A 19,925-nucleotide genomic window follows, 5' to 3' on the forward strand; every position below is an offset into this window, starting at 1 on the left:
CTCATAGGACAGAAAATTAGGTAGGCGGAGTAGACAGAAGAGAATTCTGGGAGAAAGAAGCTTAGTCGAAGAGTCGCCATGATTCTCCCGCTCAAGACAGACGCAGGTTAAGATCCTCCTTGGTAAGCCAGCTTGTGGGCTACACAGAATATTAGAAATGGGTTAGAACAATATGTAGGAGCTAGCCAGTAGGAAACTGGACCTGGCCGGGCCGGGCAGTGTTTGAAGGAATGCAGTTTCCGTGTGGTTATTTCTGGGTATAAACTAGCCATGCGGGCGGCCGGGTGCCGGGGACGCAGCCCTGCCACTCCCTAATTCAACACGTTGACGTTGGGCACGGTGAGAAAAGTAAGGGAAGTGTGACCGCATCAGGGTGGCCACGGCTGTGAAGGACAAGAGCGTTGAGAGCAGGTCTTAGAGGCTGTCAACCCTAGAATGTGGGTTGGAACTCATTTCCAGTGCAGTGGGGAGCCGTTGGAGGACCTGTGAGTGGGACCTGAAGTAATCACTCTTGTAGTATATGAAGTCCTGGAGCTTGCAGAGGCACCTGGAACGACAGCAACCCTTTCTCCTCTCTTTCCCATTGGCTTTTTTATATTTATTTTTTTAAGAAACCAACTTTTATAGGACTGGAGATACAGCTGAGTGATAGAATGCTTTCCTAGCATGCCAAAGTCTCTGGGTTCCATCCTCAGCACCCCACCCCCCCAAAAAATCAACTGTGTGTCAGTCTCAAACCCTTTGCTCTTGCGGCCATATCTTATGGTAGTTCTCAGCCACGCTGTACTGTATTGTCTTTCCTCCGACGGGACATTTCCAGAGCAGATTTGTGGGTAGTCAACCTTTTTTTTTGCAGAATGCTTTGCAAATAATATGTAATAAATAATAAATGCATGATTACTGAATTAAATTTTAGATCACATTTTATTATCATATGCTAAAATGTATCCTTTTTTTTTTTCAGAGACGTGGAGCTATTTCCTATGACAGTTCTGACCAGACTGCGTTATATATTCGTATGCTCGGTAAGCACAGTTTATGTCAGTGCCAGTTAATTTTGTTGCCATATTATTTGGGATGAGATATCTCTCATTATGTGGCCTTTTCAGTACTTTTTATAGCAGAAATTGAAGCCGAGCGCCTGAAAACTAGTACTGAATGTGGTGGATAAATAGGGGCGGTTTAAAGTTAAGACAATGTAGAAGTCTGGTTTAATGGGACGGTATTTTTAGTGTACAGCTTTGTATTGTTCTAGAGCATTTTTGTAGAAAATGGGTTTCTAGAGCTGCTAAATAAAGACGTGCTGTGAGCATGCACAAGGACGAGCCTGAGCCATTGCTGTGAGGCGGTCTTCATTGTGGGGGGGGCAGTCTACTGAGAGAGCTTGGTGCTTACGCTTCTTATGCGTTAGCGCGCTTAACACGTCCGTGTAACTGGCTGCATGGACATGCTCAATTTTTCCTCCTGCCTTAGTCAGCATCCTCGTCACCAAACACGTCCCTTGCTCTTTACATCACACTATTAAACATGCACAGTGATATCCCAGTAGGAGTATTTGCTTGTCTTTGAGGAGTTGGTCCTGTCTTTTCTCCTCATGTTTAGAATTCTCCCTCCAGCTTTAAGATACTGAGCTAATTGTTATAGTTTATCTACCTCTGTTCCTCCTTTGGTTCCTTCACTAACTTTTTATACTCTTAAGCCTAAGTGTATCCCCAAGTTCTGTTTTTGCCCTTACTCCTTCCTCTTTAATTTGCTTTGTGTTTTGTGTGTCTTATCCACTTCCATTCTGTCCTACTACAGCAGGTGTTTGTTCCTCATTTCCTCGTCCCCTGCCTCTTAAAAACAATGTTTATGGTTCTTTCACCCCTAAAGCAAAGTTGTAGATGTGTTTCCTCTGTTTCTATGGGTGCTTCCTGATGGGTGAATGATGGATACCTCAGACTTCTAACAGGCCTGGGAAGATTTGTTTTCCCCATCCGTAGTCTCGCCATCTCAATAGGTATTGCCTCCAGTCTCTCAGAATGCGGTCATTCTCGACTCCTGTTTCTGGCATGCTCCTTGTCTAGTTCATTGACAAGTGCAGGTACCACAAAAGAAACTGGCATCGCACCATCCTGATCACGTCACCACTTTAAACCCTGGTTATTGTCTAGCTTCTTGAACTTGTTCCTTAATTGGTCTTCCTGAGCTGTGGTCTGCACAGCCAACGTGAACCTTTTTCATACTTTTTCATACACAGTCATCTTCACTGTGTGTTCAGAGTACTCTGAGGACCTTTGACCTTAGAGTAACAGCCAAAACTGGTGTGTTAGGTCCCAGTGTCCAGTGTGACCCAGCCTGATGCCTCTTTGACCCCACTTTTCCCAAGTTCCCTTTCCCAGCATGCCTGTCAGACTGGAGTTTTTACTTGTCTGTGAACATGCCAAGTGTGCTCCTGGCTTAGGGCGTTCATGCTTGCTCATCCTTGTGCTTGGAAGCCTCTTTCCTCTGATGGCCCCAGGTCCCTGTCTAGACAGCTCTTCAGTGAGGACTCCCCTAGACACTATTCCACCCCATCTCTCCATTCCCCGTCCTCCTAGCTCACTTTATAGCTTCTCACCCTCCTCCATGGAAAGCAATTGTACATTTGTTTCATTTGTTCAGCCCAAGGAAGGTAAACTTTGTGCACTGGTGTGTGCTGGGTCTGATGTGCACTCAGCAGACCTTTGTCATACTGAGGACTCCCTACATAAAAGAGGCCTCGGTAGATAAAGATGGATCACAGTTGATGAAGGGCGATCCTTCGAGGAAGTCAGTGTCTCAGGAGCACGAAGTGGCGGTGGGAGGCAGAAGCTCCTACGAGGTTCTCCTCTGTTGTGAACGTGGTCGCTACCGACAGCATTAACAGGAAAGAGCTGCTTTGGAACCCTGGGTTTAAGTACTACTTGTCCTTCACACCAACTTGAGACATAGAAATGCGATTTGATCCACCAGAACCCAATTTCTGCTTCCACAGAATGGGAGCTAAGGTTCTTCTTCTTTGGGTTTGACTGCAGAATTTAACAGTGCCTATGATACAAAGAATGCCTGGTAATTGGTTGCTAAATTACCTGAAAATCATGTGGGTTTATGTAAGAACAACATCAAACGGATAAAAACAAAAGTTTAAGAACTTGCTAAAATGATGTGGGATTCTCCTCTGTATGCTGTGAAAATGTTTTATCACCATTGGTTAATAAAGAAGCTGCTTTGGCCTATGGCAGGGCAGAATAAAGCCAGGTGGGAAATCCCAAAAGAGATAAAGTAGGTGGGGTCGTTCAGTGCCGTGTAACTGCTGAAGGAGAAAGACGCCGGAACCTTACCAGTGGGCCACAGCTTCATGGTGATACACAGGTTAAAAGAAATGGGTTTATTTAAGATGTAAAAGCTAGCTAGGGATATGCCTGAGTCATTGGCCAAACAGTGTTATAATTAATGCAGTTTTTGCGTGATCATTTAGGTCTGGGCAGCTGGGAAACCAAAGTGCAGTCTTCATTTTCACTAAAACCCTGGGTGAGAAGAGAGATTTCTAATTGCAGGGTCCAGTGGGAGTTTGTGCACTGAAATTGCAGGCTGCTTGAGAGTAATGTGGTTCCTGTGTTCATCCTCTCTGTGGTCAGCCCAGTGTACCAGGATAGGGAGAGCGTCCGTCATCTCTGTGGTTGACCCAGTGTACCGGGCTAGGCAGAGCATCCATTGTCTCTGTGGTCAGCCCAGTGTACCGGGCTAGGCAGAGCATCTCTCCTCTCTGTGGTCAGCCCAGTGTACGAGGTTAGGCAAAGCAGGAATGGTGGATGCCTGCTTCTTGCTGTGGCTTTTTAAAGTTTTGTTCTAAGATTTTCTTCTGTAAAAACAGATTTTGTTTTATGGCATTTTATGATTATTGGTTCAACCCCATCAAAGTAATAAAACGACTTTTAAAATATAGATTATTATTAAGGAATGAAATTTTAGAAGATTCCTAACACAGCCTTACAAATCAATACTGAAATTTTATTAGCTCCTCCAAGAAAGTCAGTTCTTAACCATTCATTCAGTTTATTTTGTTTGGTTTATTTTTTAGCATGCAGTCGGGTTTCACTGTGGCATTTCCACATATATGTTGCCTACCTCCCCTGGCTGGGCCATGCCAAGGAGTAGAATCCCACCTGGCTCTGTCTATACATGAGAAACAGCTTTCTAAGGAACTACCGTTTGTTTTTGACTCTGCCCAGGCGATGTCCGCGTAAGGAGCCGAGCAGGATTTGAAGCAGAAAGAAGAGGCTCGCACCCGTATATCGACTTTCGTGTTTTCCACTGTATGTATTTCTCTCCTGTTCACAAAACTAAACTTTTGATGTTCATAGCATTTAATTTTCTCAGGGAGAAAGAATACAAGGGAGAAAAAGTACTGTATTATATTCCGACTTTTTAAAAGCATAAGTTCATAAATGATACTGTATTTCTAGATAACATTGAAAAATAGAGATAACTAGAAAAGGATAATAATTACAACTTTGTTTTTTGATTCAGTGTTTCATAAAGCCCAGGCTGGCCTCGTACTCACTGTGTAGCCCGAGATGACCTGAAACTTCGGATTTTTCTGCCCCCACCTCCCTCCTGAGTATTAGATTATAGGTGTGAGCTAGTACGCCTACTCTTTGAGGTGCTGGAGATCACACCTAAGGCTTCCTGCATGCCAAGCAGGCACTCCACCAACTGAGACATGTTTCCAGCTAAATTAGGTTTTAGGTGTTTTTGTCACTAATTTTCTTCATTACTGAGACAGCATCAACATATTTTATGCAAATAACATTTGTAATTGTATTTTAGAAGTTGAATGAAGTTGTCATCTTTTTGGTTTGTTTAAAAATGCTCATAGAATGACATTTTAAAAATAAGTGTGTGTGCATGTGCGCGCATGTGTGTGTGTGTGCGCGCGTGTGCATGTCTCTGTGTGTGTGTGTGTGTGTGTGTGTGTGTGTGTGTGTGTGTGTAGATCATAGCGGAGAGAAGGAAATAAAGCAAGTGACAAAGCTCTTAAATACTGAAGGTGTTAAGTCTGGTTTTGGGCTCATTCAGCTTTTGATTGTTTGACAACGTAAATTAACACTCTAAAAAAATGAAACTAAACTTGACAGAATATAAAAGACATCCTAAATAATTTAGACTATAAATGAGGTGGAGAGGTGGAGAGACGGGCCTGGCATTGTTAGTCACCTCCCCTGAAGGCTCATATGCTGGTTCGGAGAAAGGGGAGGAGAAGGTGACCGGGCTTCACTGGACACTCCCTGTTGGAGGGGCAGAGGCAGGTCTTCATGCTTCTGCCAGGTGTGCATGGGGGCAGGCACAGCTGGTGAAACATCTGTGGTTGAGTGACTCCCCAAAGTGCTTCATAAGGTTAGAAATGAGTCCTGACTGCAATGTGCCAAGCACGGGCTATGTCAGGGTGGTTGTGGCCTGTAGCATCTGTCCCAGGAGAAGATGCTGGCGAAAACCTGAGCAGCCGTTCAGTCTTGGCACACCTAGGAGCAGTGCACAGGACACCGGGGCTGCTGCAAAGGGTCCTTCTTCCTGCTGTAACAACTGACTCAGAACTACTTGTTCTTTTAAAACACAAACCAAGAAGAAGTTTAAGCCTAAAGCAGAGTACCCCGAAAGAAAAGCTTGCTCAGGTGGTTCATGACATAACCGTGAAACCCAAAGTCAAAGAGAAAACAGGAAAAATAGTAAAAGAGTCAAAACATATGCCTGCAAAAGAGCAATTACAGTTTGCCGGTAATGATATCTTTCGTTTTCTTTTTGAATCCATCCTTTCCAGCTGGAGCAGCAGCTATGTGGGGTACAAGGCAGCCCCATTGGCTTCTGGGCTCCTGAGGCTAGGGTAGCAGTACTGTTTACACGAGAGGCCGACGGGAGGGGCTCTGAGGTGGGGGCCTGCTGAGGAAAGGAACCAATACACTAGAAGAGAAAAGAAAGACCTTAGCTGGGAAGTCAAAGTAGAGGAAGCAGGATGCATTTAGAGTTATTCCTAAGGCCAGCATAGTTTGGATACTGCCTACATGGATATGAAATAGTCAAGTCACACCTGCCTAAGACAGAGCATTTCAAAGAGCAGGTCAGGTTAAATCCGTAATGTACTGGAAGACTGATAGATTTCTCCAGAAATGTAAGATCGCTTGAAGCATTGAAGAAAGTCAGAGTGGCTCAATGCATTAGTAAGAGTAGAGGAGAAAAGTATGGGTAGTCAATATAAAGACTAAATTCTAGAGAGCTACAAGGAAACGTGACTATAGGACCAGGCTTCTCTGCTCCCTCCTGGGACTGATCAGTGCAGCTAGTTCCTGCAGATAACGGCTTGCTGTTGAGTTATTTCTGGCGTCTTCACTGGGCACATTCTTGTTTGTTGGTGGCATTAAAGATTTTATTATTGACTGACACTCCAGTAAGAATGTAGCATTTGCTTTTAAAAAGATTTTTTGCTTTATAAAATTAATTTGCTTGGTTCCATTTTTTTGATCTGAAGTTTAACTGCTTAAAAACTAACAGTCTTTTCAAACCTCTGAAGACTCTGTAAAATCCGAGGGTCCTCAGACTGTTGGCAGCATCTGTCCCTCATACATTGGCTTAAGGGTCTTCTCTCTTATATACCCCCAGAGTTTCACTAAATTTAGTAAAAGAGAGGATTTGGGAAATAAGATAAAGGATGTTGGAAATTTGAAATAGGAGGCAAAATAGTACATTTGGTGGGGAAGGATGGTGTAGGATAGTAGGAAATTCCTTTTTTTTTTTTTGGATTTTTTTTTTTTAGTTTTTTTTTTTTTTAGTTTTTTTCGAGACAGGGTTTCTCTGTAGCTTTGGAGTGATTTTTTTTTTTGTTTTTTTTTTTGTTTGTTTGTTTGTTTTTTTGTGATAGGATTTCTCTATACCTTTGGAGCCTGTCCTGGAACTAGCTCTTGTAGACCAGGCTGGCCTTGGACTCACAGAGATCCACCTGCCTCTGCCTCCTAAGTGTTTGGGATTAAAGGCGTGCACCACCACCACCTGACTTTCTCTCTCTTTCTTTCTTTCTTTCTTTCTTTCTTTCTTTCTTTCTTTCTTTCTTTCTTTCTTTCCTTCTTTGTAGGAAATTCTTACATTATTAGGAAACCAGGAAGAAATGACACATACTCTAAAAGCGAGAGAAGACAGACTAAAGTGCTGGTGGTGGAGATAAATTTACAGACTGTTACATATTCCTCTTAGGAGTTCAAGATTGCCAGATTGGACGGTAGTGAAATGTATAACCATTAGGCCTGCATGTATTCCCACCAAGCCTGAACTGCCGCAGCCTTCAGGGCTCGCCATGATTTCCCAGGGTTCTCCCTTGTAGAGTTTTCATCTCTTCATACAGGGTGGAAGTGCCTGGGTTAGTTCTGTGGAGGCAAAGTCACTCCTTGTCTCTGCTCCTTGTAAAGTGCCCTCTGCTCAGACACCTGCGGCTGTTTGCTCACTCACTGCCTGGGGTCTTGGACTTGGTAAAGGCACCTGCCTGTAGTTGCCTTTGCAGGGTAGGTATCCTTCAGGGATACCCAAGACCTTTAAAAAGACTATAATACTTCTTTTCTCTTACATGAATAATTTAAAATAATACTACTTTTACGGTGACATAAAGACACATGCTGAAATAAAGTTAGCTGGATTATTTAAATTCTGCATGTAGGTGTAGGTATATTATATTCACTGCAGCTAGAATTTTCTGTCTGCAGCTTAACCTACTTTTCTGTGCGCCTCTTTACTTTTGTCCTAAGTCTGTTATTTCCCTGCTGCAAAATCCACGACTGTTTTTTCCATTTTCTACTAAAATTTAGCCCATTAGTAAGCCCTGTGTATTTTTGTGTTCTTAAGTTGCAATCGTGTTTTTCTCTTCTCTGGCTTTCGTGGGCCTTCATTGATGACCAGTTTGTAGGTCTTCTGTATGTTTCTACCGTCCCCTGTTAGGGTTTCTGTCTTCCATGTTCTCTGCTTAGCATCAGGTCTTCTCAACAAGGAGAAGGTAAGATACAGGAAAGAATCAACAACAGGCTAAGGACAACGGTGTGTTAGCAGACACGGGAGCTGGAGGACGGACGGCAGTGTTAGCAAACATGGGAGCTGGAGGACGGCAGTGTTAGCAGACGCGGGAGCTGGAGGACGGACGGCAGTGTTAGCAAACATGGGAGCTGGAGGACGGCAGTGTTAGCAGATGCGGGAGCTGGATTGGTCTGTAATTTTATATTTTCTGTGCTGTGCCTCCATCTGCTGATTGCTTTTCAGGTGCTGCAATTATTTTTAACTTGTAGATTATATATTTTCCTCTGCGTTAAGTAAATTTCCTTACTAGATTTTCCTAGAATGAGACATCCAGACAGTGCAATGTTGAGCTTTTCTTCTGTGTATGGCTCATTATAAACCCTGCTTAGGCTCACCTTCTGAAGGCTAATTCTCCTGTCAGCCAGCTTAAGCCAGATAGCTACAAGTTGGGGGAATGGTTAGAGGCTCCTAAGTTTTAAAGTGCCTCACAGCTAATCTTACCTGGACAGTACTTTCCCTGCGGTGTCTTGGCTTACCTCTTACTGTAATCCTCGCTCCCACAGTAGGATTTGCCATAGGCCTTCCTACCTAGCATTATTTTTTTACTTTAAAGAGACTTTCTTGCTGGGTGTGGTGGCTTATGTCTGTGATCTTAGCACTCAGGAAATGAAGGCAAGAGGCCAGTTTGAGGCCAGCCTGGGTTGCATAGCAAGGCCCTGTCTCAAAAATAAATAAATGAATCTTCCTGACGGTGAAGGCTGGGAGGTTAAAAAGAAGAAAATCAATAACAGCAAAACACATGTAGTCCTAGCAATTGAAAGGCAGAGGCAGAAAGTTCAGGGGTTCAAGGCCAGCTTCAGGTACATGCCAAAAGAGGCTGCCCTGGGCTCTCTGAGACCTTGTCTCAGAGACCTTGTCTCCCCAGTAAAGGAAAGAAAATTAGTTGAGCACAGAAGCTTACTAACTGTAATAAATAATCACCCGAACTAAACAAAACAGGTTCCTTTCTGACTGAGGAAGTTCAGCAAACAATGAACCGAGCCCCAGGCTGGAAGTTAGAGCTCTTCCAGACCCTTGGGGACGGTGCACTAATGCGATAAGAACTCCACCGCCAGAACCAGAAGTGTCCGCAAAGGGATAATCAGATATAAATGTGTAAGTCCATCAGAGGAATCCACGATTGCCTGACTTGCAATACCAGTGCCCTAAATGATGGCGTTACTGAATCATTTAGAGAGAAAAATGTGATATAATTAAATAAGTCCTTTATCTAAAGTCATAGGCTTATATTCAGATCATGTATTTGTTAATTAAGTTACATTAAACCAGCCCTACAGTTATTTGTAAAGTACTGGGAGAATTTAAATTTGAAGAGACTTTGAATTTTTTTAGTTCATGGCCCCGGAGCAGAGTGACTGTCACAATTGAGGCCCTCTGCCGAGACATGCCTCCCAAAGATCTGGAATCTGCAGGTAGGACCAGCGTGGTACCTTCATGGTAGGAATCTGCTTTGCTGGCTGACATCTGTCATTTTAGGTCAATCTTTGTTTAGATGGCAATGTCACAGAGAAGCTTTTAGTAATGTCTTCATGTCAAAATCTAAAGGTTTCCCCAGACACCTCTTACTCGAGGTTCTCTGCAGCAGTCTTTGCACTTTGTGATCTCTGTCTTGTCTGTTGGAGCTCGGAAGGTATCTGTTATATGTGTTTGCATAAGCTTAAGGAACGGCGGCTTTCGTGAGTGAGTCATTATTGATACTGGAGAGACCGTGGGGAGGCGGCAGTGGGGCCGGCATCAGTGCTGGGTGACAGTGGCCTGGAGCTCGCGGCTCCCCAACATGTCCCCCTGGCTTGTCCTCGGCACGCTTGTTCTAAATTGTGACAGCTCCCCTACCAGGTGTTTTAAGGTTTGCTTAAAAACAAAAAACAAAGCAAAAACCAGAGAGATGACCAAGAAGAAAGGTCATTTCTGTTTCCTTCCTCTAAATGCAGTAGACTGGAGCCAAAGTCCCGAGTAACTACAGAGGTTTTATTTTCCCCGTGTTCTCTGGGCTCCTCAATTCACTGGACATGATAATATAACTGAATTCCATGTTGATTTGTGTTTGTGTGTCAAGGACATGTCTCAGTACTGCGCTCACCTGTAATCATGAGTTTAGGTCCTTAGCACCCTCGTTAAGAGCGAGGTGGGGGTGAGCAAGTCTCAGATCCCAGAACTAAGGAGACAAGAGGACCCTAGAGCTTGCTGCTCAACCATTCAAGTAAATGGGTGAGCTCTAGGTTCAGCAAGAGAACCTATCTCAAAAATAACGTTGGGAGGACTAGTGGTAGTGTGCGCCTCACGTGTGGGAGGCCCTGTGTTCAACATCACCAGGACCAAAAATGAAACAAAAAAGTGGAGAGCCATTGAAAACGGCATCTGACATCTCTCTCTCTCTCTCTCTCTCTCTCTCTCTCTCTCTCTCTCTCTCTCTCTCTCACACACACACACACACACACACACACACACACCAGGAGGGGGGAAGGTAAGAGGGAGGGGAGAAGCATGTACATGCATATACCAGATGACCCTTTGTTTGCTTGAAATCCAGCCTCCCTTTCCTTTGTTCCTTAAGAACTGTCCGTGAGGACATAGCTCATTGGTAGAACTTTCGCCAGCTTGTGCAAGGCCCTAGTGTTGTTTCCCAGTACCTCAAATAATACTCTTACAAACCTGTTCGACTTAGGTTCTGGCATGCTTGTTAAATCGTAATGGAAGTTGACAGCTTGACTGTTCCCTCCTTGGGATTTGCCAAAGCCCATTGACGTCACCAGCCAGGGGCTGTGGTTTCTGCAGCGTCTGGATGCTGTAACACATGGAATGCGTCCTTACTGTTTCCATGTCTGCACGGGATGCAGTTATTGGCACTTTTCCTCGTGCCTCACAGTACTATTCCAGCCCAGGCAAACGTCTTCCCCATTATCTCCGGCTCTGTTCTTTTGCCTTCAGTACCGCCCTCCACAGTGCTGGGGAGCAGGGGCATTTGCACGGTAGACCCAAAGCTCTTGGCTTTAGGCTTTCCTCCTCGCCAGCTGCTCCTGCTCATGCTCGATACTGGAAGTGTTTTTATTGCATTGAATTTACTGGAGCTATGTGTCTTCTACCAATTAGAGTTAGAGGGTCTTATTTACAGTTCCCCAGAGATAATCTTTATTAGCTTCACCCAAGTTCACATATTTGCTGCTTTTCTTTTGAGTTGAGCCTTTTACATTGTCTTTATTACAACTGCCTGTTGGAACACACGAAACTCTTTCCCATAGTTCCTCAGGTATATTGGCTTTGGGTTGTTTCCTATTATTGTATCAAGGCTGTGTTAGGCTTAGATTGTTTGCTGCATACTCACATGATATGAAAAACATCTGTGTCTGTGTGTGCCTTGGGCTTTCCAGTTCGGATCGGGCTGGTTTCATTGTCTTAGGCTAACTTGGCTTCTGCATGCAGCAGCTGTACGAGGGCGTCTGCTGTATGTAGCAGCTGCTGATGCTTTCTGCCTCTTAAGCCCTGGTGTTTGCTGGGCACTTTCCTCACCTATCCGTCTGTCTTTGCTCTCCTCCTCGCTGTCCCATTGCCCATCATTACCTTCCTGTTCGCAGGCTAGTTTGTTTGGATGATTGATTGGTCTGCCCAGGCATCTCTCTGTCTTCTCTAATGTAGTGTGTTATTCAGATGTTAGCATCCAGCCTGCACTGTAGCTGTGCCCTTATAGACCAAGGCAATACTTGGAAGTTTCTAAGTTAGTTGACTCCCACATACATGTCTTGAAATCACACCTGCCTCTTTCAAAGATAGTATCTCTTGAATTCACAGAGCTGTCATTGAAACAAGGCTGGCAAGACTGGTACAGTTGCTAAAGGTGCACACGGCAGCACACTCGTGCCGTGCGTGCGCACAACACAAACTGTGTTCTTTTTTCCTGCCCGTGACCCAAGTTCCTACCCCTCTTAGTATTAGTCCCTTACCAGCTGGTTCTTGTGGAGATGAGCTCGGCCATGTTGATGCACTGAGAAATGTCACTCTAGTTTCCAGAATGTTCTCAGACATCTGCATTTAAGAACCACCCGTTTTCATTGCCTTGTCTCAGACTTGGAAGAAGTGAGTATTCTCGATATCTTGATAGCTTCACTGCATAAACTAAGGGGGTTGATACGGATCTGGTTGAACGGTGTCGCTCTTCTGGACTCTGCAGAGCTGGAGCAGCTGAGATTCACCGTGATGGGATTTTACAGCTGCACTTTGAAGGAAGTGTGCACGAAAGTGCCGTGTTTCCTTCCCCATCTCTCCCAGCTCATTGGTAGGGAACTAAGAATCTCATGTACACAGCTAAGTTTAAGGCTCGAGCATTAAATAGCCCATGTTCCAGCCTGACAGCAACAGTCCTGTCTCAAAGAGTTTTGCATCTCTTACTTAATCATTAAATCATCAAAATGAACATTAATTCTGTGAGCCTGGGTTGTAAGAATTGCTTGAGGGGAAGATACTGGTGATGCATTTCATACTTACAGAGTTGATGTCACTTTTCCATAGGAAGCCTGTACTACATACTCATTTTAAAGTTCTCAGACTATTTTGAAATCTTGCAAATGTGCAGTTGGCTCTGAAGTCCTTACATATACAGTGGTTTTCAGCATTAAATGTGTGACCATGAAAAAGAAATCTGGTCTTAAAAATTAAAAGTATATAAGTCTGTGCTTAAAGTATTTAATGCTTATCATTATCATCTTAATAAGAATATAGCTTATACTTTATATTTATTGAGTGCTGGCTTCTTCCCAGAGCTGTGCAGAAACACTCTGTGTGGTCTCTCATTGGTCTCTGCCTTCAGTTCTCAGAGGCCTGTTTGCCTGATAAAAGAACTGGGGACCATTCCGAGGCTTTGAATAACCTGCTTTCTGTCCCAAGGCCAGTGACAGAGCAGGGAACCGGGCTTGGATGAGTCCTTATCCGAAACCCATCTTTTCCCACCCTGTCATCCTGTCTCTCCACTCAGCACAGACAACTGAAGACGATCGCTTATTGCAGCCTAGAGCACTAAGCATCTGGCCATATATGCCAAGTCTAAATTCTTCTAACAAAGCCTGTCCCACACATGCATTTGCTCATTTTTATTTTTAATAATTGACTTTCAGATGTGGCTTTTACGTAACTTTTTTTTTTATGGAAGCCAAGGGAAGGAAAGGAAAAGTTAGAATAATTTTATGCACTGTTTGTTCAGCATAGTATTGACCTAGACAAGAGCTAAAAACCTGAAAGCACTTAGTTATAAAAATGAAGAACTGAGCACTAACTTCCCATAGTAACTCCTAGGTGTGTCTGATTTGTGCAGAACCAGTGGTGACAGTGCGCCCCCTTGTGGATTACTAAAGCAGTGGTCCGTTTTAGGAGCAAGGGCCTTTGTGAAAGACATTTCTAATCTAATAGCTGTGCCCTGCTGGGTGTGGTTTGTGTAGTAGGGAAGTGTCTGCAGGAGAGTCGGGAGCTCATTGTAGCCCATCGCTAGCCCCTTCCTCAGCCTGGGGCTTGTCCTTTTTCTGTACTTTCTGATATGATGAGGGAAAAAGAATGGCATGTTTTAAAAATCACCGACTGTTCTCTTTATTTTTTGGTCCAGAAAAGTGGAAAAAGGATGCTGGACAATTAGCTTTGGTGGTGCTGGTTGGTCTGCTTGGGGCTACGGCTCAGGCCAGTGGTGCTTCACAAGGCCAGGACTCTCTGATAATAACGTGAACTTCTTATGCCAGCGTCTTTCCGAGCTGTATCAGAATGTAGCTAACTGTGAAAATCAAGCTTGATGACAGCTGTCTGTCGGGCTGCTGAGCGAGTGCTGACTCACGCGCTACAGAGTGAGCTCACCAGGGTATTGCTAATAGGGTTGGGTTTTGTGTAATTTGGCCAGAGGGTGAGCTTTTTAGCAATTATCCCAATGAAGGGTACTGGATTCTTTCCCATCCCAAATGCCGCCTCTTTCGTATCTTCCTAAATGCTATTATTCATTCGGCCTGAATCTCCCTCTGTTGGGGCATCAGGTTTAACTAGGTTGAAAGACAAGCTGAGTGCAGCTTTCCCAACTGAAGCCTTATTGATTGGCCCAGAAGATGTCTCTACCGGAGTTTTCAGTGTCAGGACCTCGCTTCTGGTTACTATAGCGACATTGGGGGGGGGGGGGAGGAGGGGGTGGGCAGTGGTGACCAAGTGTGAAGAAAGTACACATTTCCAACAATGTTACAGTGATGGCTGTTTTATTATTGACTTAGTTCTCAAACCCTTTATTAGATTGTATTTTGGAAGCTAATTCTAGAAACTTCTTTATTTCACTTACAGAAATCTCATTCTCTAGCAAGGCCTGTGTTAGACACTAGTGGCACCAGCTTTTTCATTTGCTCTACTTCTGGGGATTCCTTGTAAGGGAGTCGGGCTGCGTAGAGGGATCACACACAGCACTTACCATTGCAGGATTCTTTATGAGAAGAGTGGAACTCAGAAAAGGTTTAGCAGGCACCACCTTCCCTACACCTGCAGTCTCTCACACACTAGCAGAGACTTCAGTCTTCCTGCTTCTGCGGCGGATGAACAGACAGAGACCCACAGCCAGACACTATGCCGAGAGTCAGAGCCCTTGGAACACTCAGCTCTAAACCAGACATCTCCATCAAATCCCTCCTCTCAGAGCTCAGAGAACCCCAGGGAAGGGGAGGAAGAAAGAGTGTAAGAGGCAGAGGGGACAGAGAGCACCAGGAGAGCAAGGCTGCTATGAGCTCACAGAGACCAAAGCAGCATACACAGGGCCTGCACGGGTCTGCCCCGGGTCGTGTGTGTGTGTGTGTGTGTGTGTGTGTGTGTGTGTGTGTGTGTGTGATGGCATTCAGTTTCATGTTTTCGTGGGGCTCCTGAGTGGGCAAATGAGTGGCCTCTGATTCATGCGCCTTCTCTTGGACTCTTCATTCTCTTTCTTTTGTCCAACTCTGATGTGATAGTTTCTGTCTTACTCTACTTCGTTCTGATATATTTGATAGTATCCCTTAGAAGCCTAACAATTTCTAATGAGAGACAGAAAGGGAGTGGATGTGGGTGGGAGGGGAGGGACTGGGAGGAGGAGAGGAAAGGGAAACCATAACCAGGATATTTTGTATGGAAAAATAAAATGTAAAGAAAAAAATTATGATCTTCCTTTGTGGACCACTTTGATTCTTTCTTATCTAATGTACTTTTTAAGTTTTTAGTGGTTACCTTGAGAATTACAAGCAGAATCTTTTTAAAAAATGATTTTTAAATATTCGATTGTGTTTGTGTGCCAGTGCCCAGGAAGGAGTGATGGGCGTTTTGAAGTGAAGGAGTTTGTTTGTTTTGTTTTGGGGGTCTTTTTACTTTTCAATAAAATACCCTGGCAAGAGCAGCTTGAGGGAGTAAAGGCTCAGTCCAGCTGCTGCTCCAGGTTGCGGTCCGTCATGGCAGGGTGCACAGTGGTTTCAGGAGTCTGCCCACCCGCATTTCCTCACCCGGAGCCCAGAAGCAGAGAGCAGTGGCAGCAGCAGGTGCCCAGCTCCCTTTCTCCACCCTCTTCATGACCACCATTAGCTGGGTCTTCCTGCATTGGTTAGCTCTGTCAGGATAACACCTCCCACACAGGTGTACACGAGGCTTACTCTCCCACATGATTCTAGAGGTTTTTTCCAATTAGCAATTAATACTAAAATCATAGGGTTGAAGGCCAAAAAATATAAAAGTGAGGATTCGTTCCACATAGAAAGCAGCCAGGACGGTCAGTCTCCTGCTGTGGGAGCCGACCATGAAGGACACATGACTATTGTAAGCACCTACACCTAGCAGCGGTCTGCGGAAGTGTCCATACATAGTAATATGTAGCTGGAGAGAGAAAAAGACAGTTCTCTGAAATAGAGACTTTCCCAGCACAATTCTAGTAACAGATGGATGCTACCGATTGCTACATCCCATAGTCTGATTGTGGTACTGAATAAATGCCAGGGAGGGGGAAGGAGAGGAGAGACACGAGCCAAGGTGAACGAGGAAGCAGAGGAACTGACTAATGAGTATGACCGTGGGAGCCAGCACACACACAGACTCTCCTTCCTGAGCGCATGCCGAGGACTGAGTAACGCAGTAACTTTTAGCTGGTCGAAGGAGCAGACTGTGGAGCTGAGGTGCAGCTAAATAACCAGAGTCTCTTGTTTCTGTTGGTGCCCAGAGAATCTGGGCTATTCTGCCAGCAGAGGGAAGAAACACTTGCTGCGTTCATTGAAAGGACACGCTGTATCCAGTGAAGAGCCACGGTCCCCAGAGCTTTTCTCTGTAGAGAGGCCATAAACAAATTTATTCCCTGTTCTTTTTCTTATAGTTAAAATTATCTTTAAAACATTCGAAACTCTCTCATTAGGAGTTGAGGCTGTTGTTACTGTAGTTGTCTAGCCCTGTGGGACTGCGATTCGGCTTCGGTGTGTGTGCTTGCTTCCGGTTTCATATTTATATAGTGTGTTGAAGCAGCAGAATTTGAAGTAGTAGTTAATGGAAATTAAATTTTAAAACGGATTCTAAACCTAGATGCTCTCCTAGCTTTCTAAAGCTTGTCAAAGCTGACCCTTACTCTTTCTTGGTTCCTCAATTCAAAATAGTGATGAAAGAACCGTTTGTGGCAGTTAGTGAATTTTAAAAATACATGTATGTGGGGCTGGAGAAATGCCTCAGCAATTAAGAGCACTGGCTACCCTTCGAGAGGACCTGGGTTCCGTTCCCAGCACCTACATGATGGCTCATGATTGTCCTTAAGTCCAGTCCCAAGAAAGCCAGTGCTCTTCTGACCTCTTCCAGCACTGTGCACACCAGGTGCACATGCATCTGCAGACAAAGTGCCCATACACACCAGGTGCACATGCATCCATGCAGACTAAGTGCCCATACACACCAGGTGCACGTGCATCCGTGCAGACTAAGTGCCCATACACACCAGGTGCACATGCATCCATACAGACTAAGTGCCCATACACACCAGGTGCACATGCATCTGTGCAGGCAAAGCACCCGTATATACCAGGTGCACATGTACAAAGTGTCCATACACACCAGGTGTACATGTATCCATGCAGACAAAGAGCCCATACACACCAGGTGCACATGTATCCATGCAGACAAAGCACCCATACACACCAGGTGCACATGTATCCATGCAGACAAAGTGCCCATACACACCAGGTGCACATGCATCTGTGCAGACAAAGTGCCCATACACAAAAAATAAAGGAACAAATTTAAGTGCTTGTATGTAACGTATTTTAAGGACTTGCATGGAACTCGGAGTGTTACGAAGGCAGGCTCTGCGGGTTTCGCCTGGTTTTCATAGCTGCTCCCTCTCTTTCAGCTCAATCTGAAATTGAAGCATCAGTCTCCGCCAGGAACATCAGAAGACTACTAAGTTTCCAGCGCTATCTCAGATCCTCGCGCTTTTTTCGGGGCGCCACAGTTTCTAGTTCTCTAAACATTCTAGATGACGATTATAATGGACAAGCCAAGGTTTGTACAGCTTCCTCAAAAAGATTTGAGTCGCTTCCTAAGTTACTGGAGCCACCTCCCAAAAATGCTGACCTAGATACCTTTTCCTGTTTGTAAGTAGGTGTAACAGAGCAAGGAAAGTGCTGAGAAATGTAGTGACGCATTTGCATTTACTATAACATTGAGCAGTGAGTGGTCAGCAGAACAGTTACTGTAAGGGTCAGAGTTCACCCGATGGTTCAGAATCCCAGGGAGATGCTTCTCTCAGGCACGTCCTCACCGAAGCCAGCGTTTGTAAGAAATATTTCCTTCACCCCTACAGATGTCACAGGAGATTTCTTAGTAAGATCGAAATGCAATAGGCTTGTTTTTTTATCAAATGAGATTTTATTAATCTTGAATTTTAATTTATTTGATTTTTTTTTGCTTAAGTTTTATAGGCCAGATTTTCTAAACTTACATAGTGTGGTCCTGGGGTATGCTCTTTGAAGTCATATTAAAGTTTAAAGAATCGAGCATTTCCCTGATTGAGGAGTCAGTGAGAAGTGTAGATTCTCTGATTTTAAACTGTTCATGGCGTCCACTATTGTGGTGAGAATATTAATCCTGTGGTGTTGCTGGCTGTGGCCGCTGTGATTTAAATCTCCGCCGGCGTCACCCTGGTGTCTCCCTGGTGTCGCTGTGGTGTCTGTTCATTGTTGTGCACCACAGTGAACTTTGGGATACAAAATAAAGGATTTTACGGTAAAAGTCCACAAAATATGGACTTAGGTAGATTTGTTTACCTCAAGTACATATTATCCTAAAAGTTAATCGATCGATCTATTGATAATTTTGAATGATATTTAAAGATCATCAGTAAATACCCCATAATTCAAGGGTCTTTTTAAAAAATCGGTTAGCAAGCCAAATGTGGTCATGCACTCTAGAGCAGAGGGAGGCAGAGCTCTGAGTTCGAGGCCAGCCTGGTCTACATACTGAGTTCCAGGACAGCCAGGGCTGTATAGTGAGACCTTGGATTGTGGTGTGGTGTGGATTCTGTAGGCCCCCCTCCCAAGTCCCAGAGGCCCGACTCCTCAGTCCCCATGACAGTGGTCCGCTCTAGTTGAGCAAGTTAGTTCCGTCTGCCTGTTCCCTCGTGAACGTGGGGATCAGCGACGAGGCCTGCTTGGCTGTTAGTGAGGACTCAGTGGCCATTATCACTCCTTGGCAGAGTTTTAAATCTGGTTTGAGAGTATGCAGCATACGGGCTATATGCTGGTGAATTATTTCAGAATTCTCCTAAGTTTATAAATCATAGGAATGGGTTGAAAGACTGACCTGACCTATGCATAATTAACTGAAAAACAAAATAATTTGTTTTCAAACGGAGTTTATTTCCGTAGACACTTTTTGAGCCAGTTGGAAAGTCTTAAGGAAAAGGAGAATAAAGGGGCGCACCTGTAATCGCAGCACGCAGGAGGCTGATGCAGGAGAATTGCCATGAGTTGTGGAGCAGCCGGGGCTGCACAGTGGAACCCTGCCTCAGAAACTAGAAAATAGCTTTTCCAGGGGTAATGACCCCTACAAGGCGTGCCTCTCGCGGAGGGTCTCCCTCGTCCCTCTCTGGAAGAGGAGAAGGGGAAACACGAGCCCCAGTTCTTACTTTACGGACGTGAAATGCCAAGGGCGCTGTAAAATCGGTGCCGGTCGCTTCCACAGGGGGAAACGCAAGGCTGAGGACGCCTGATTTAAGACGAGTGGGAACCATCCCAGTAACGCATTTTGGATTAAGAAGAAAAAAATGGTAGAAAATAAAATGAGCGAAATCCAGTTGTCCTTCGTGGTCCTCAAAGCAGACAGGCCACATCTCATTTCCGTTAACTTTGTTATGGTCGGGCTAGAGAAAGTGGGTGTCACTGGGGTGAAATTACAGCAGAGATGTTTGCTTTTCCTTTCAGTGTATGCTGGACAAAGTTGGAAACTGGAATTTTGATATCTTTCTCTTTGATAGACTAACAAATGGTAAGTGAAGCCTGTGACTTACTCCCGTCACCGTGGCCGCTGGAGTCCTGAACGTGCGCATGCGCGTCCCTGCTTTCGCTCACCTCGGCTGTGAACCCGGTGCCAGCCTTTTTCCTTGTTAGTGACTTTTCAAAAAGCCAGCAGAAATCATTTCACTAATTTTTGCTTTTATTGTTAGTTCTTGACCATAATGAAAATTCACCATGAGTTGGCTAATTGATGGTTATATAGCCATTTTTAATAACTCAAACGGACTCTCACTGTAGTCTTGATTTTCCCTTTCAAGTTTCTTTCTTTTTATTTATTTATTTATTAAAATTTTCCACCTCCTCCCA

General features: G+C 44.5%; 1 protein-coding gene across 2 annotated transcripts in view; it reads left to right on the top strand.

Moving 5' to 3' along the window:
• The window catches only part of Pde7a (phosphodiesterase 7A), a 91,588-nt gene that overhangs the window by 54,518 nt on the left and 17,145 nt on the right, over nucleotides 1-19,925 (top strand). For both annotated transcript variants that reach the window (XM_050142081.1, XM_050142082.1), the window contains exons 2-5: nucleotides 965-1,025; nucleotides 4,233-4,316; nucleotides 17,456-17,607; nucleotides 19,527-19,590. In XM_050142081.1, coding sequence (XP_049998038.1) covers nucleotides 965-1,025; nucleotides 4,233-4,316; nucleotides 17,456-17,607; nucleotides 19,527-19,590 — 361 coding nt within the window. The remainder of the gene's footprint in view (nucleotides 1-964; nucleotides 1,026-4,232; nucleotides 4,317-17,455; nucleotides 17,608-19,526; nucleotides 19,591-19,925) is intronic.

The sequence above is a fragment of the Alexandromys fortis genome, unplaced genomic scaffold (genome assembly GCF_014885135.2).
Source record: "Alexandromys fortis isolate MF-2015 unplaced genomic scaffold, M_Fortis_MF-2015_v1.1 scaffold_41, whole genome shotgun sequence".
Lineage (NCBI taxonomy): Eukaryota > Metazoa > Chordata > Mammalia > Rodentia > Cricetidae > Alexandromys > Alexandromys fortis.